Source organism: Olea europaea, unplaced genomic scaffold, assembly GCF_002742605.1.
Source record: "Olea europaea var. sylvestris unplaced genomic scaffold, O_europaea_v1 scaffold1107, whole genome shotgun sequence".
NCBI lineage: Eukaryota > Viridiplantae > Streptophyta > Magnoliopsida > Lamiales > Oleaceae > Olea > Olea europaea.
In genome coordinates, this window is record NW_019228437.1 from 247,174 (window position 1) to 264,780 (window position 17,607).

General features: G+C 33.2%; 1 protein-coding gene across 2 annotated transcripts; it reads left to right on the forward strand.

Moving 5' to 3' along the window:
* The first annotated feature begins 213 nt into the window (after positions 1–213).
* Positions 214–6,810, forward strand: LOC111373283 (casein kinase 1-like protein HD16). Of its 2 annotated transcripts, XM_022995787.1 has the most exons (18): positions 214–534; positions 1,307–1,763; positions 1,930–2,055; positions 2,137–2,210; positions 2,316–2,385; positions 2,452–2,507; positions 2,804–2,875; positions 3,008–3,102; positions 3,329–3,395; positions 3,462–3,591; positions 3,689–3,907; positions 4,016–4,146; positions 4,836–5,010; positions 5,104–5,194; positions 5,383–5,540; positions 5,690–5,878; positions 6,200–6,223; positions 6,453–6,810. In XM_022995787.1, exons 2-18 carry the CDS (start codon positions 1,359–1,361, stop codon positions 6,486–6,488), a joined length of 2,118 nt encoding a protein of 705 aa, XP_022851555.1. In that variant the 5' UTR covers positions 214–534; positions 1,307–1,358; the 3' UTR covers positions 6,489–6,810. The 2 variants fall into 2 exon arrangements, with proteins under 2 accessions (XP_022851555.1, XP_022851554.1); XM_022995786.1 differs by lacking the exon at positions 6,453–6,810 and having other exon boundaries at positions 215–534; positions 6,200–6,445.
* The last annotated feature ends 10,797 nt before the right edge of the window (positions 6,811–17,607 follow it).

The window sequence follows — 17,607 nt, forward strand, 5'->3', positions numbered from 1 at the left end:
TCTTGAAATTTTTTTTTTAGCATATCTATGTATCGTGTTTGTATTTATATTTGTTCGAAGTTTCCTAATGGTGCATTGATCTACTTTATGAGGCCACAAAATATATGGCCATTTAGGGCTTTGTTTTATATTAACAAAAAGAATGAGAAAAAAATAAAAATAAATAAAAAATGGACCCAGTACAATACGCATGCACTAACACACATCCATAGAGGGAGAAAACACACACCGATATATCGCACCACTCATCCCGTAAAAATAAATAAATAAATAATTTAATAAAATCTCTTTCAAAACTTGACCTAAAGGGCTAATATTCATTGCTCTTTATCAATTCTTCACCTCCGTATTCCAGCATCTGTCACGGAAAAACTGTAAACCCGAAGTTTTAGATAAGATTTTTATTATTTTTTTGAGGTGGAAAATGTCATAGGGAATTCCTTGGAGATCTGTGGTTGATCGGTTGATCCAGTTTAATTTTAAGTTGATTTTTCTGGTTTTTATCTCCGATCCTTCTGTTTTTGCTGTTTTCAGGTACGATCTGTGGCTACTCATTTTTTGTGCAATTTTTTTATTTTTTGTGTTTATTTTTTTTATTCAATTTAAAAGGATTATTATAACTTTGAAGCTCTTCGGATGATTGATTAAAGTACCTATGATGAGATGATTCTATGTTATTAGATTCTTTACTTTTTTTTCTCCAATTAATGATCTCGTTAAATTTATTCTTTTTTTAATTTTACTTGTCATGAAAAAAATTGATTCATGTTGAGATTAAATTGGGATACTGCAGCCTATCCGTCTCTATCCCTATCTTCTACCTTTCCCCTCGCTGTTTATGGATTTCATGGTTGTGTTGGTTAAGCTACATTCCGATTTTCATGTTACTTGTTGGAAAATTTCAGATTTTTAGCCGCACAATATAGAATCTGTGTGCATACACCCATAAGCTAGTGAATTCAAAAATAGTATTAGTAGATGTTACGTATTTATTGCTTTACTAGAATGCGGCTATTGTTCTTTTTGGGAGTTCATGAGTTTTCAAGATTAATCATGAGAATTAATCTCTCTTCCATGTAAAACTGTGAGCTTTATTAGCTCAATGTTCTTGTAATTTGAAGTTTTATTTATTTATTTTTTTGTTTTTTGTTTTTTTTTGTTTTTCCAGTGGTTGCTTAAGTTTCTAATAGTCCAGTTTTTGATTCTTGAATAACCTTTTTTAATGGACTTCTATGCTTCTCTAGTTCAAATATCAACTTGTCCTTTGTTATTCAGTATTCTTTTTTCCTTATTTCGGTTATTGAAGATTTTGAATGGAAGGCATTGAAGTGAGTGGGATTTGAATTGCATGGGTGACGATGCCAGAGTTGCGTAGCGGAGCACGGAGATCAAAACGGCTTGGTGATCTCCAGCCTGCCCCTCAACCCATTAATCAAGAAGAAAATTTTGTTGCACCTACTCAGAATAGAACCAGGAGGAGAGGAAGAGGCAGAGGCAATGCAGCGGCTGTAGCAAAAGGGCCTTCTGCTGTAACACCCACAAGGCCTACTGCAGCCGGTAGAGGCAGAGGAATTCGGCCGATAGATCTAGACCCGGAACAGCCTTGTGAAGTTCTTCCTCAAGCAGTTGCCCTTGGGGTCGGGGAACCAGCTTTTAACAGAATAGAGGGCGTTGCAGATAAGGAAATTGCCATGGAAGGTGGAAGCGCGGACAAAATAGTGGGAGTTGAAGAAGAAGCGAGTACAACTCCCGTGCCTGAGAGGGTATCTTGTTACTCATTCTTTCCACGCCTTTATAATATTTCTCTTTCTGGATATGTCTTAAGTATACCCGTGGATGGATGGACACTGACCTTAATGAAATTTTGGAATATCTTCATTTTTTTTAATTCAATCTACTATACTTACTCTCTTTATGTTGTTGGTGCAGGTACAAGTGGGTAATTCTCCTGTGTATAAGACAGAAAGGAAGTTGGGAAAGGGTGGCTTTGGCCAAGTTTATGTTGGACGAAGGGTCAGTGGTGGCTCTGAAAGAGCAGGGCCAGATGCAATTGAGGTATGGCATATTGCCATGGTATTTGGGTATTTCGAACAATTATCTTTTCCTGCATCTGATACAAAAGATTATCGTTTATAGGTAGCATTGAAGTTTGAGCATCGAAATAGTAAAGGTTGCAATTATGGACCTCCATATGAGTGGCAGGTGTACAAGTAAGCACGTTGTCTTCCTGACTTGAGGAGGTTATCTATTTCTTTATTATTTTAAAATTCGTGGGTGTCTGTATATATGTCTTATTTTGTTGTTTGATTGAAAAGCACATTGAACGGATGTTATGGGATCCCATGGGTTCACTACAAGGGTCGTCAAGGAGATTTTTACATCCTGGTGAGTCTTGATTTCTGCCTTTTGCATTGGATTTTCATTGCTGTCTCTAATTAATATTTAATTCAGGTAATGGACATGCTTGGACCCAGTCTCTGGGATGTTTGGAATTCACTTGGCCAGTCGTAAGCTCTCTCTCTCTCTCTCTCTCTCTCTCTCTCATATTTGTATGCGTACACAACGCACACTTGTGTACATACATACAATCGCTGTTTGTAGGAGTCAATGCATGTGCATACGTTTGTCTTTATATATGCATGCATCTGTGTGTGCTTGTCACATGTTTATGTGTATACATTTGTGCACGTGCATTTATGAGTACACCAGATTTGTGCACACACTTATAGCTGTATGGAATCCCCATCACATCATGTTTTTGTTTTGCTATATATTTCATTTTTAATGATGGCTTTTGAAATAGGATGTCTCCAAGTATGGTTGCTTGCATTGCTGTGGAGGCTATATCAATTCTTGAAAAGCTTCACATGAAGGGGTAGCTTCTCTACCATATCCTTGATTTTCCTAGATATCATAATCTCTAGAATCTTAACTCTTCATCTGTTTCCGAATTGTACCTTTCACTTGAATCAGTGACTACTATTATATCTCTGTATCGCTCATCTAGGTTTGTGCATGGAGATGTGAAGCCAGAGAACTTTTTACTCGGTCAACCTGGAACTGCTGATGAGAAGAAGCTGTATCTCATTGATCTTGGTTTGGGTATGATGCTGTTATTCTGGCTCTCTCTCACATCACTCTACCATATTTGAACTATAAACTTCTGGGCATGTTGAAAAGCTAATCATAGAAGTTTTTAATTTTCCCACTGTAGCTTGCCCTTTCTGCAATTCGCATTTTCTTTTCCCCAGTTTATTACCTTGTTTTTCCATTTACCCCATTGGCCTGTATATTATAATATTTTTTTCTCAATATACTGTTAATGCAGCATCTAGGTGGAAAGATGCATCATCTGGTCAGCATGTTGAGTATGACCAGAGGCCTGATATATTCAGGTTTGTGGAATTAACTTGTGTACTTGATGCAGCAGTTGAATATACACTAATAAACTACATCTGCAGGGGCACAATAAGGTATGCAAGTGTGCATGCACATTTGGGTCGTACAGGTAGTAGGAGGGACGATCTCGAGTCACTGGCCTACACACTTATATTTCTCATTAAAGGAAGGTTACCATGGCAAGGATACCAGGTAAGTCAATTTCACTGAGTTTATAACTGGTTTGTATCTTGTCTCAGCTTAGGAAATTTATTCAATCCTTTCACCATTCTTATTTGGATGATGACAGGGGGACAACAAGAGTTTTCTGGTCTGTAAAAAGAAAATGGCTACTTCACCTGAGTTGATGTGTTGCTTTTGCCCAACTCCATTCAAACAGTTCCTTGAGGCGGTTACAAATATGAAGTTCGATGAGGAGCCAAATTATCCTAAGCTGATATCCTTTTTTGAAAGTCTTATTGAACCGTGCATATCACTGAGGCCAATCAGAATTGATGGAGCTCTCAAGGTTAAGCATACATAGTATACACAGTAGTATTCATATTATAGGGTGTGCTCTGTACATAAAAACATTTACACATAAGATTGTATAAATAAAATTGTATTGCACAAGCAGGTTGGTCAAAAGCGTGGGAGGTTGCTCATTAATTTGGAAGAGGAGGAGCAACCAAAAAAGAAAGTTCGACTAGGTAGTCCAGCTACCCAGTGGATTTCAGCATATAATGCACGTCGCCCCATGAAACAGAGGTGAGTAGCTGCTTCTACATACTTGTCTTGCTTTGTATGCACATGGGATATGTGATATATGTTTTGCTATGGTAATGCGCATGAACTTCTAGATGTGCCACAAATTTCAAACTTTATTTTTCACATCTAGTAGTCAGTGTTCTAAACATATAAAACAAGCAATGAAGACAAGGATAGTTTTGCTTATAGATTATTATTTCTATTTCTAGAGATGCATTTCCTGATTAATGAGCCTGTGGACCACTTTTAAATTTGTCATGCGCCCAAACCTTAAGAAACATGAAACCTTGGAGCTGCCTGGTTTTAAACCTATAGACTGGTCAATCTAATTAAAGATGAGACTTTGAAATAAAAAGTGACTCATTTTAATTTATGTTAAAAGGCCTTTTTTTTTTTAATTAATAAAGTGAGAAGTTTCAAGTATACCCTTATTAAAGGAAGCCTACTTGACTAAAGTCAACTCAAGTCGAATTGGTAAATCTATTTCTCACTTCACTTATGTCCAAATTTGTTAATGTTGTCATAGGATATTTGCATTTGAAAATAAGGATGAAAATGAATGGAATATTTCCCATCTTGAAAACAAGATGGCGACTTTGGTTTATAACTTTTGACTAATGAAAGAATGTCTCATTTTTTAATGTTAAAAAGAAATTTAATTTTCTGTTTTTGGTTATAAATATTCTCAGATATCACTACAATGTTGCGGACTCAAGGCTTCGACAACATGTGGAGAAGGGTAATGAAGATGGTTTGTATATTAGCTGTGTGGCATCGGCCGCAAATCTGTGGGCTTTAATCATGGATGCCGGGACGGGTTTCAGTTCGCAGGTGTATGAGCTTTCATCTGTCTTCCTTCATAAGGTTGCTTTTCCTAGTAATCAACACCTCAATTTCTTCTTGTTCTTCCCGTGGAAGGATGTCTATCCTAATGGTATCCTATGTTTTTTTTATCAGGATTGGATCATGGAACAATGGGAAAAAAGCTATTATATCAGTTCAATTGCTGGTGCAGCTAATGGAAGTTCTCTAGTTATTATGTCTAAAGGTTGGTTGAAAGTTCTGTCTGGGTGTGTGTTTGTGTGTCACCATTATCTGGTTGGATGCTTTTGCATTGGTTTACCTATGCTAGTGTGTGTTGAATGCAGATCAATCGTGTTTCTCAATTGGTGTAATGTTTTCTTTATTATTTGTGTGATTATATATTTTTTCTTTGTGCTTTCCACAATAATACAGGAACTCCTTACACCCAGCAGTCATATAAAGTTAGTGAATCTTTTCCATTCAAGTGGATTAATAAAAAATGGAAGGAAGGTTTCCATGTCACGTCAATGACTACAGCTGGCAGTCGCTGGGGTGTTGTGATGTCTAGAAATTCAGGGTACTCTGAGCAGGTAAGACTTCATTATGTAGTAGAATTCTAGTCAATCTTAATGCAAATCCCAGGATAAAATGGCACGATAGAATTCCGGTTAGGCTCTAAGCAATTATGTACATGTTTTTTGTATAATCAATACTCACTATAAGGCTCCTCCGTCTTTAGGTTGTAGAGCTTGATTTTCTGTATCCAAGCGAGGGAATACATCGTCGATGGGAAAGTGGCTACAGAATAACGTCCATGGCTGCTACTGCTGATCAAGCAGCCTTCATATTGAGTATACCAAGACGTAAAATGATGGATGAGACTCAAGAGACTCTTCGCACATCTGCCTTCCCTAGTACGCATGTAAAGGTAATTTCTATCATACTTATTCATATACAGATATTAGTGATGGGAGGCAATTGTAGAAAAAGCTGCTGCTTTTATAGCTTGACATTTCCCACTTCCATTTATCGCCTTTTTGTTCAGACAAGATTTTTGGTTCGCCTGTAAACTACATTAAAGCTGATATATATGTGCATGTCAAAACTGAGAATTAATGATCGAATTTTTGTTAGAGATGCTTCTTCTAGTTAGTATCTTGTTTCCTAGTTTCCTCTTGATTTCTTCTGGATTCCCAGTTCCATAATTTTGAATTAATGCTGATAGATAAACCAACTACTTTATTTGCAGGAGAAGTGGTCCAAAAATCTCTACATTGCGTCAATTTGTTATGGTCGAACTGTATGCTGAAGCAGGTGGATACATTGTATTTCTGTTGAAGTGATGGAGAGATAATTTTGAAAGCTGGGATTGTCTGGGTCGGATGAAGTTTTTCGTTGGGCAAATTGGCTCTATTTCCATTCCAATTGTCATGTTTTGTTATCACTGTAAAATCTACCTTTTTAGCTTCTGTAAAAGGGACAAAAAAAAAAAAAATCTCTACATTGCGTCAATTTGTTATGGTCGAACTGTATGCTGAAGCAGGTGGATACATTGTATTTCTGTTGAAGTGATGGAGAGATAATTTTGAAAGCTGGGATTGTCTGGGTCGGATGAAGTTTTTCGTTGGGCAAATTGGCTCTATTTCCATTCCAATTGTCATGTTTTGTTATCACTGTAAAATCTACCTTTTTAGCTTCTGTAAAAGGGACAAAAAAAAAAGAGATGGACGTCCAGCAAAACAATACAGAAGAGCTTACCGAGGGACCCTATGTATTTTGATATTTGCAGATATGTTAAGCTGCCAATGTACTCTAATTTTATGCAATTGACTTGTGATTTCCATTATCATTTATTCTATATACTGTTTGTGTAAAAGGAATTAATTTTGCCATTGGTTTTACTTCCCCTTCAGAAATTTCAAACAAATTGGAAATTGTGACATTTTAAAGGTCGAGAGGTTCAAGGCTTTTAACTGTTATTTTTCCTTTCAGATCTGTTCTCTATGGTTGGTGCTTGGACATAATTTTAAAAACATCTAATCACAAACGCTTCCATAGCTTTCGTCTCTTAGTGTAAGTGTTGGCCCAACGGATTCGATTTTTATGTATTTCCTCGCTCCATCGTCATAGGTTATTTACACATTTTTCCTCTGGCCCTACTGGATTGATTATGTTGATGTATTTACCGGATATTTATTAAAGCTTGTTTAATAGTGCTTTCAAATTTTTTTAGAAGTGCTTTCAAATTTTTTAGAAGCTGTAAGCGTAAATAATTTGTTGGTAGCAAGTCTCACGGAATGAATGAATAAAAAGTATATTGATTTTAAATATTTAAGCTTTGCCAGGCATGTACTTAGTATCATTAGTCTTTATATGTTGAGAGTAAATGGAGAGTAATATGAATTTTTGTGTCAGTCCAAGTTTCTCGTGTCCAATATTTTGTGATCTACCAAATTGATATGTATTGTTAGTTGAGATAAGACATTATAATCAACAACATTTTAATTATTTTTTATAATATTTAACTCGTTACGTTGCATTTCCCTTTGTCAAAGATGACTAATTTGAGGGGAAAAGAGAGAGAAAAGATGACTAATCGAAGTATCAACGACCTATCATAGTGAACGGAATTGGTTAAAAAAATAATAAAAAACTGAACTATAGTATTTTTAATTTTAAAATGTTATGCCTTCTGTCATCATTTCCCTATCGTCTTAGTTCAATACTTGTTTCCAACGTAAAATGGGAAAGCCAATAATAATAATAATAATAATAATAATAATAATAAGGGCCTAAAAAAACTCCCGCTTAATGTGTAAGTCGTAACATTTTTTTTTGGTAAAATTAAACCCTGTTTTGGGGAACAAAATATATATGTATATTTTTTGAAATAGTATTTTTTGAAGAATGCTTGGTTAAAAAATAACAAAATATTTCGATTTTTATTGAAGAATGTGGTTGAAAACTTGAAATTGAGTTTTGAATTTTTTTTTTTTTTTTTTTTTTGGGATAAAATAGGGCTCAAACGAGAACTAAGTCTTGTTTAGTTATATTTAAAAATATTAAAGTTTTAAGTCAAATTTAACAATTAATTTTAATAACATATTTTATAGGAATTACAATTTTTTAAACCATTATTTTCATCAATTTTATTAAAAAATTTTAAAAAATTTTGATTAAATATACACCAAACAAGGACTAAATAAATCTGGATCCCATATCCCTCAAAGTAGTACTAATTTATCTCTTAAGTAGCATTACGCTTGAAAAGGTTTTTTTTATTTATTCTTTTTTCGGCCGCGTAAATTTGATCTATGATCATTATACTTTTAGAAAAATCTTAATTAATATTTTTTAATTTATTTCTATTGAGTTACTTACTTAACTCCAATTTTAGTTTCAAAAATTCCATTCAATCACCTATCGTTTCTTAAATTGACAAAAATTATATAATCGATAACCATATGACAATAAACTTTCCGTGTAATTGCTACGTTTCATGTCAATTGACTATATTGTACCAAACATAAAATTATTATTATTTAAAAAGTTTAATCTATAGACATTGCATGATCTTCATTTACCATTTTCATAATCTAGATTGCACATTGCGATTACATGGAAAATTAGCTACGGTACAACTGTCTACTAAGTAATTTTCGTTAATTTGGAGAATGATAGGTGATAGTCATAAATTTAGATTAAATTGAAGTTTAAGGACCCAATTAAAAAAATTAAAGACTATTGACCTAATTGAGATCTCCCTAAAACCTTTCAGTGACCAAAAACAAACTTTTCACTTTCAGTTTCTCACAAATGGGGGCATAATATTTTTCCCCTCTTAATTATTATATTGGTGTGATTATTTGACACCAAAATGCACTCATTACACTTATACTTTGATTCAGGTTGCATTTTGGTAGAAAATGTGAAATTTAAAAGAAAAGAGCGAAAAAGGACCAAAACGGAAGAAAGTGAAAGTTTAGGGACCAAGTTGTAAATAATCTAAAGATAAGACGGGCGATGGGTGCAATTAGAAGTCAAAAGAAGTTAAATATGACCATAACATATTCACAAATCAAATTCCAAACGCATAAAGATTTTCCAAATTTTCATCTGGAGATTGAATTCCACTTTTGACCTTGTAAACGTCAGAATTTGAAAAAAGCTAATTCTAGAAAAATTGTATCAATTTGTGTTACCTTTCCAATGTACTTTAAATTGCCTTAATCGGACATCGATAGAGAAAATTATGGTCAAAATATTGAAAGTAGTGGCACAAAATATTCTAGTCGAAAATTTAGTTTTCTTATTTGGTTCAACTACTTTTGGAAACAACTTGGCACACAGTTTTAAGTCCTAGACTGGACAGAGAATGCCCCTCTTTTACCTCCATAACAATCTTCTCTCATCTTGGGCTAAATAATTCAGTGGAGAACTAAATTCCTAGATGAAGCTACGAAGGAACTCATTGGATTTGGCAACTTCACAGTATTTATTCATGTAAATTGGTATTTTTATGAATTTACTTTGGAAGTTAAGCTGCCAATGTACTCTAATTTTATGCAATTGACTTGTGATTTCCATTATCATTTATTCTATATACTGTTTGTGTAAAAGGAATTAATTTTGCCATTGGTTTTACTTCCCCTTCAGAAATTTCAAACAAATTGGAAATTGTGACATTTTAAAGGTCGAGAGGTTCAAGGCTTTTAACTGTTATTTTTCCTTTCAGATCTGTTCTCTATGGTTGGTGCTTGGACATAATTTTAAAAACATCTAATCACAAACGCTTCCATAGCTTTCGTCTCTTAGTGTAAGTGTTGGCCCAACGGATTCGATTTTTATGTATTTCCTCGCTCCATCGTCATAGGTTATTTACACATTTTTCCTCTGGCCCTACTGGATTGATTATGTTGATGTATTTACCGGATATTTATTAAAGCTTGTTTAATAGTGCTTTCAAATTTTTTTAGAAGTGCTTTCAAATTTTTTAGAAGCTGTAAGCGTAAATAATTTGTTGGTAGCAAGTCTCACGGAATGAATGAATAAAAAGTATATTGATTTTAAATATTTAAGCTTTGCCAGGCATGTACTTAGTATCATTAGTCTTTATATGTTGAGAGTAAATGGAGAGTAATATGAATTTTTGTGTCAGTCCAAGTTTCTCGTGTCCAATATTTTGTGATCTACCAAATTGATATGTATTGTTAGTTGAGATAAGACATTATAATCAACAACATTTTAATTATTTTTTATAATATTTAACTCGTTACGTTGCATTTCCCTTTGTCAAAGATGACTAATTTGAGGGGAAAAGAGAGAGAAAAGATGACTAATCGAAGTATCAACGACCTATCATAGTGAACGGAATTGGTTAAAAAAATAATAAAAAACTGAACTATAGTATTTTTAATTTTAAAATGTTATGCCTTCTGTCATCATTTCCCTATCGTCTTAGTTCAATACTTGTTTCCAACGTAAAATGGGAAAGCCAATAATAATAATAATAATAATAATAATAATAATAATAATAATAATAATAATAATAATAATAAGGGCCTAAAAAAACTCCCGCTTAATGTGTAAGTCGTAACATTTTTTTTTGGTAAAATTAAACCCTGTTTTGGGGAACAAAATATATATGTATATTTTTTGAAATAGTATTTTTTGAAGAATGCTTGGTTAAAAAATAACAAAATATTTCGATTTTTATTGAAGAATGTGGTTGAAAACTTGAAATTGAGTTTTGAATTTTTTTTTTTTTTTTTTTTTTTTTTTTGGGATAAAATAGGGCTCAAACGAGAACTAAGTCTTGTTTAGTTATATTTAAAAATATTAAAGTTTTAAGTCAAATTTAACAATTAATTTTAATAACATATTTTATAGGAATTACAATTTTTTAAACCATATATTTCATCAACTTTTATTAAAAATTTTAAAAAATTTTGATTAAATATACACCAAACAAGGACTAAATAAATCTGGATCCCATATCCCTCAAAGTAGTACTAATTTATCTCTTAAGTAGCATTACGCTTGAAAAGGTTTTTTTTATTTATTCTTTTTTCGGCCGCGTAAATTTGATCTATGATCATTATACTTTTAGAAAAATCTTAATTAATATTTTTTAATTTATTTCTATTGAGTTACTTACTTAACTCCAATTTTAGTTTCAAAAATTCCATTCAATCACCTATCGTTTCTTAAATTGACAAAAATTATATAATCGATAACCATATGACAATAAACTTTCCGTGTAATTGCTACGTTTCATGTCAATTGACTATATTGTACCAAACATAAAATTATTATTATTTAAAAAGTTTAATCTATAGACATTGCATGATCTTCATTTACCATTTTCATAATCTAGATTGCACATTGCGATTACATGGAAAATTAGCTACGGTACAACTGTCTACTAAGTAATTTTCGTTAATTTGGAGAATGATAGGTGATAGTCATAAATTTAGATTAAATTGAAGTTTAAGGACCCAATTAAAAAAATTAAAGACTATTGACCTAATTGAGATCTCCCTAAAACCTTTCAGTGACCAAAAACAAACTTTTCACTTTCAGTTTCTCACAAATGGGGGCATAATATTTTTCCCCTCTTAATTATTATATTGGTGTGATTATTTGACACCAAAATGCACTCATTACACTTATACTTTGATTCAGGTTGCATTTTGGTAGAAAATGTGAAATTTAAAAGAAAAGAGCGAAAAAGGACCAAAACGGAAGAAAGTGAAAGTTTAGGGACCAAGTTGTAAATAATCTAAAGATAAGACGGGCGATGGGTGCAATTAGAAGTCAAAAGAAGTTAAATATGACCATAACATATTCACAAATCAAATTCCAAACGCATAAAGATTTTCCAAATTTTCATCTGGAGATTGAATTCCACTTTTGACCTTGTAAACGTCAGAATTTGAAAAAAGCTAATTCTAGAAAAATTGTATCAATTTGTGTTACCTTTCCAATGTACTTTAAATTGCCTTAATCGGACATCGATAGAGAAAATTATGGTCAAAATATTGAAAGTAGTGGCACAAAATATTCTAGTCGAAAATTTAGTTTTCTTATTTGGTTCAACTACTTTTGGAAACAACTTGGCACACGGTTTTAAGTCCTAGACTGGACAGAGAATGCCCCTCTTTTACCTCCATAACAATCTTCTCTCATCTTGGGCTAAATAATTCAGTGGAGAACTAAATTCCTAGATGAAGCTACGAAGGAACTCATTGGATTTGGCAACTTCACAGTATTTATTCATGTAAATTGGTATTTTTATGAATTTACTTTGGAATTGATTTAACTTTTACTAGATTCTTCATAAACTCAATTATTTTTTTCTATTGTGGAATTGAACTAATTGTTGAATTTCAATTTCAATCAACTTTATTGGTGGATTATTTATTGCCTTATGCTTTGTGTATATGGTCGATTTGTAATCCTAGTCCATTAAACATGTGTGGAAATACTTTACAAAAGTCTAGATCCTAGGATTACAATTGAAATTTGATTGATCTTCTTGTTATATTTTCCGTTTAGAAAGTTGGGATGAAAACCTCTAATTGAGCTAAAAGCCATGAATTATTGATGTTGAAGATCCAATCCAACTGAAGGAATTCGGACGCTTCACTAATCTCGCTTATTGATAATTAAATCTCATTCCAATTGACAAATTATTTTCACATAATTCACGAAATCCTGGATCGTTAAATCCTTTAAACAATTCGTCCATCTCCTTGTGGAATTGACACCCCAAAGTTGTGCTACAACTACCGCGTTATTCTTTGGGCGTAATTATTCACCGACCAAGAAGAGGGAGAAATGGGAAAAAAAGATCTCATTTATCTCCAACATTTGAAAGCCCAAATGTCGACCGATTTTTTCCCTGTTCTTCCTTCCACGATCTCCTACATTTATTAACACACATTCGAGAAGCCGCCAACGTTTCAATTCTCTCTTTTTTTATGAGGTTCCTTCCAGTGTTAGGGTTTAGGGTTTTGTTAGATTTGCTATCTATTTTGCATATAGGTGGCGGTATGAAGGCAATTAACTTCACATTTTTTTCTCGAATGTTTAATGGAGAAATATTGTTGGGTCTGCTGCATACCCTACTATATACCTGTCTATTGAAAAATAAATCTTGGTGGCATTTGAATTCTCCGTTTTTAAAATTGGAGTAGATTTTAGACACTCCAATCTTGGACGTAATTTTTTTGTATAACCTATTTATTTGTTTTCTTTGTGTGAGATTATTCAAACTTCTATTGCTATTGTTTAAACTTGAAAATTGGAAAATCATTGATAAAATTAAACCCTGTTTTGGGGAACAAAATATATATGTATATTTTTTGAAATAGTATTTTTTGAAGAATGCTTGGTTAAAAAATAACAAAATATTTCGATTTTTATTGAAGAATGTGGTTGAAAACTTGAAATTGAGTTTTGAATTTTTTTTTTTTTTTTTTTTTTTGTATTGTTCTTATAATGGGTTTAGTGTGGCAGCCTTGGGAGTTTTAATTCTTTTTTTTTTTTTCCCAAAAGGCGGTGTGTTTCTTCCATAAGGCATTTCAATCTTGAATGTTTATTGATTAGTCAAGGGGCTGAATAAGAACAGTTTATTAAGGTATTGCAAATGCTCTGTCCTTCAGTAATCGACGCTCAATGAATTTCATAACGTCGATAGTAATTCCTCATTTTATTAGATTTGGCATTATATAACCAGGAGACAGATCAATCACGGCCCTGGACAGTATTATCCTTACCTTTGTAGTTACCGGTGCTCATGTTGGTTCATGTGATACCTTGTTTGTAGTGATTAGGTAGTGTTTTAGTTGTGATTTTGTATAATTGATTTTGAAAAACTTACCATTGATTAGTTTCTCCAGTTGGGTATTCACAGTTTCTGGATAGTCTTGAATTGGTAAAATGACTTAGTTCACATATGTTGTGATTGAATTCCACTTTTGACCTTGTAAACGTCAGAATTTGAAAAAAGCTAATTCTAGAAAAATTGTATCAATTTGTGTTACCTTTCCAATGTACTTTAAATTGCCTTAATCGGACATCGATAGAGAAAATTATGGTCAAAATATTGAAAGTAGTGGCACAAAATATTCTAGTCGAAAATTTAGTTTTCTTATTTGGTTCAACTACTTTTGGAAACAACTTGGCACACAGTTTTAAGTCCTAGACTGGACAGAGAATGCCCCTCTTTTACCTCCATAACAATCTTCTCTCATCTTGGGCTAAATAATTCAGTGGAGAACTAAATTCCTAGATGAAGCTACGAAGGAACTCATTGGATTTGGCAACTTCACAGTATTTATTCATGTAAATTGGTATTTTTATGAATTTACTTTGGAATTGATTTAACTTTTACTAGATTCTTCATAAACTCAATTATTTTTTTCTATTGTGGAATTGAACTAATTGTTGAATTTCAATTTCAATCAACTTTATTGGTGGATTATTTATTGCCTTATGCTTTGTGTATATGGTCGATTTGTAATCCTAGTCCATTAAACATGTGTGGAAATACTTTACAAAAGTCTAGATCCTAGGATTACAATTGAAATTTGATTGATCTTCTTGTTATATTTTCCGTTTAGAAAGTTGGGATGAAAACCTCTAATTGAGCTAAAAGCCATGAATTATTGATGTTGAAGATCCAATCCAACTGAAGGAATTCGGACGCTTCACTAATCTCGCTTATTGATAATTAAATCTCATTCCAATTGACAAATTATTTTCACATAATTCACGAAATCCTGGATCGTTAAATCCTTTAAACAATTCGTCCATCTCCTTGTGGAATTGACACCCCAAAGTTGTGCTACAACTACCGCGTTATTCTTTGGGCGTAATTATTCACCGACCAAGAAGAGGGAGAAATGGGAAAAAAAGATCTCATTTATCTCCAACATTTGAAAGCCCAAATGTCGACCGATTTTTTCCCTGTTCTTCCTTCCACGATCTCCTACATTTATTAACACACATTCGAGAAGCCGCCAACGTTTCAATTCTCTCTTTTTTTATGAGGTTCCTTCCAGTGTTAGGGTTTAGGGTTTTGTTAGATTTGCTATCTATTTTGCATATAGGTGGCGGTATGAAGGCAATTAACTTCACATTTTTTTCTCGAATGTTTAATGGAGAAATATTGTTGGGTCTGCTGCATACCCTACTATATACCTGTCTATTGAAAAATAAATCTTGGTGGCATTTGAATTCTCCGTTTTTAAAATTGGAGTAGATTTTAGACACTCCAATCTTGGACGTAATTTTTTTGTATAACCTATTTATTTGTTTTCTTTGTGTGAGATTATTCAAACTTCTATTGCTATTGTTTAAACTTGAAAATTGGAAAATCATTAGTGTATTTGAGTTTATTATGGGCTTGTATTGACATGTATTGTTCTTCTAATGGGTTTAGTGTGGCAGCCTTGGGAGTTTTAATTCTTTTTTTTTTTTTCCCAAAAGGCGGTGTGTTTCTTCCATAAGGCATTTCAATCTTGAATGTTTATTGATTAGTCAAGGGGCTGAATAAGAACAGTTTATTAAGGTATTGCAAATGCTCTGTCCTTCAGTAATTGACGCTCAATGAATTTCATAACGTCGATAGTAATTCCTCATTTTATTAGATTTGGCATCATATAACCAGGAGACAGATCAATCACGGCCCTGGACAGTATTATCCTTACCTTTGTAGTTACCGGTGCTCATGTTGGTTCATGTGATACCTTGTTTGTAGTGATTAGGTAGTGTTTTAGTTGTGATTTTGTATAATTGATTTTGAAAAACTTACCATTGATTAGTTTCTCCAGTTGGGTATTCACAGTTTCTGGATAGTCTTGAATTGGTAAAATGACTTAGTTCACATATGTTGTCTTTTTTTTTTTTTTTTTTATTCCCATCGTAGAATGCAAGGAAAGAACTCTAGAATCGTCATAGTTGTAGAGCTAAAGATCATTTGTTTGTCGAATGCAAAAGGAAATACCCTTGCACACGATATAAGCACGAATTTGAGAAAAGTTTTGTGGTGGAGAAGGAGAATGACAATAAGGGAAAATTATTCCTGCTACAGTAGAAATTGTGGATTTTGGGAGTGGGTCGTAAAAGAAGACTCAAGTGTTCATTTTAGTCGCGATAGCACGACATTCCTTAACACTGTGATGAATGACAATGATGAAGAAATGTCCTGCATGTTCAAATCTCAGGTAAGGATAAGTGACAAAGAGGAGCTCCAAATTTCGGTGAACGTGAACATCAGGATGGGAAAAAGTATTGCAGATGTAAACGCTAAAGGGAAGGGGCTAGCTTGACTTGAAGATACTTATCGAAGTATTTGAGATATATCTTTGAATGTGTATGACTTGTATAGAATAAAACCGAATTGTAATGTAATTATATGTTTGTTGTCATTGTGAACAAATTAAATCGTCCATGTATTGTTAGTTATCAATCTATTTTATCATATCAACTCAATTCCTAATCTGCCTATATTTTTTTTCACAGAGGCCACCCACAATCAATCGGACAGTGTCCGTCTTGGAAATTGTTCAAGAATTAGCAAATATTAATGACAAATTGCCCCAGTGAACATTAAACACCAACAAAATCGGAAATGAAGGCAGGCAAATACTCAACTGCAGAATGAATCTATACATAAAAAGCCAAGAAGAAATTTCATCTCACAAATATCACCTGAATGAAGCAATCTCCATTATTGAAAGCCGGCAAACACAAACTACAAATTTTAGAGGAAAATAGAGTGCAATTGATCTGCTTTATTTAGATAACCAACTATAGTAATAAGTGCAGTAAAATAATACAAAATACAGCCCCAAGTGAAACAAAATAGAGCACTACAATGTTGCCAAATAATACAACTGATTGTGCGAGAATTGAAACAAATATTTCAAAAAAAAATCCACTAGCACAAAATACAGTCCCATAGCTACAATCATAAGCCACTGCCACCATGACCAATAAGTTTTGATAGTAGTTCGACAATGGTTGACCTACATTAGAATACCATAACAAGTAGTTAATCATGTGTTCACGACAAAATAAATTTTAAAACCATGTAGCAACACATTTAGACCTTGCGAATTTTGCATAACATTAGCCACTGATGGAAAGACCAAATATGCAAGGGATAAATGCTGCGAAAGGGAGAACGGCGTGGACAAGGACAGTTGTGACAAGAACAATGGTGTTCGCATGGCATTGTGCAAGTACGATATTGAGGTTGACATTTATTATTACTGAGTTGACTGAAAGTTCTGATAAGTGCAATTTGTGCACTTATTTATGCCACATTATTAAACTTTTAAGTTGTCACATTATTAATTTAGGTTATTTTTCTTTGTGTTTTTAGTGATGGACATGTTCGAAGCAAGTGGAAAGGAAGAAGGACAATGGTTGCACAAATAAAATTGTATCAAGGATTAACTTGCATTATGTGAAAGAATTGAGGGTTTGGATTTGTGTTCAAAGGCAATTGGACTTTAATTAAATCCAACCAACCGGATGGACTTGGACTCCAAAAAAAATATATATATATATTTTGAGGGCTGCTTTATGTTGTAATATATACACCCATTCACATGTATTACCGGGGGGGGGGGGGGGGGGGGTGGC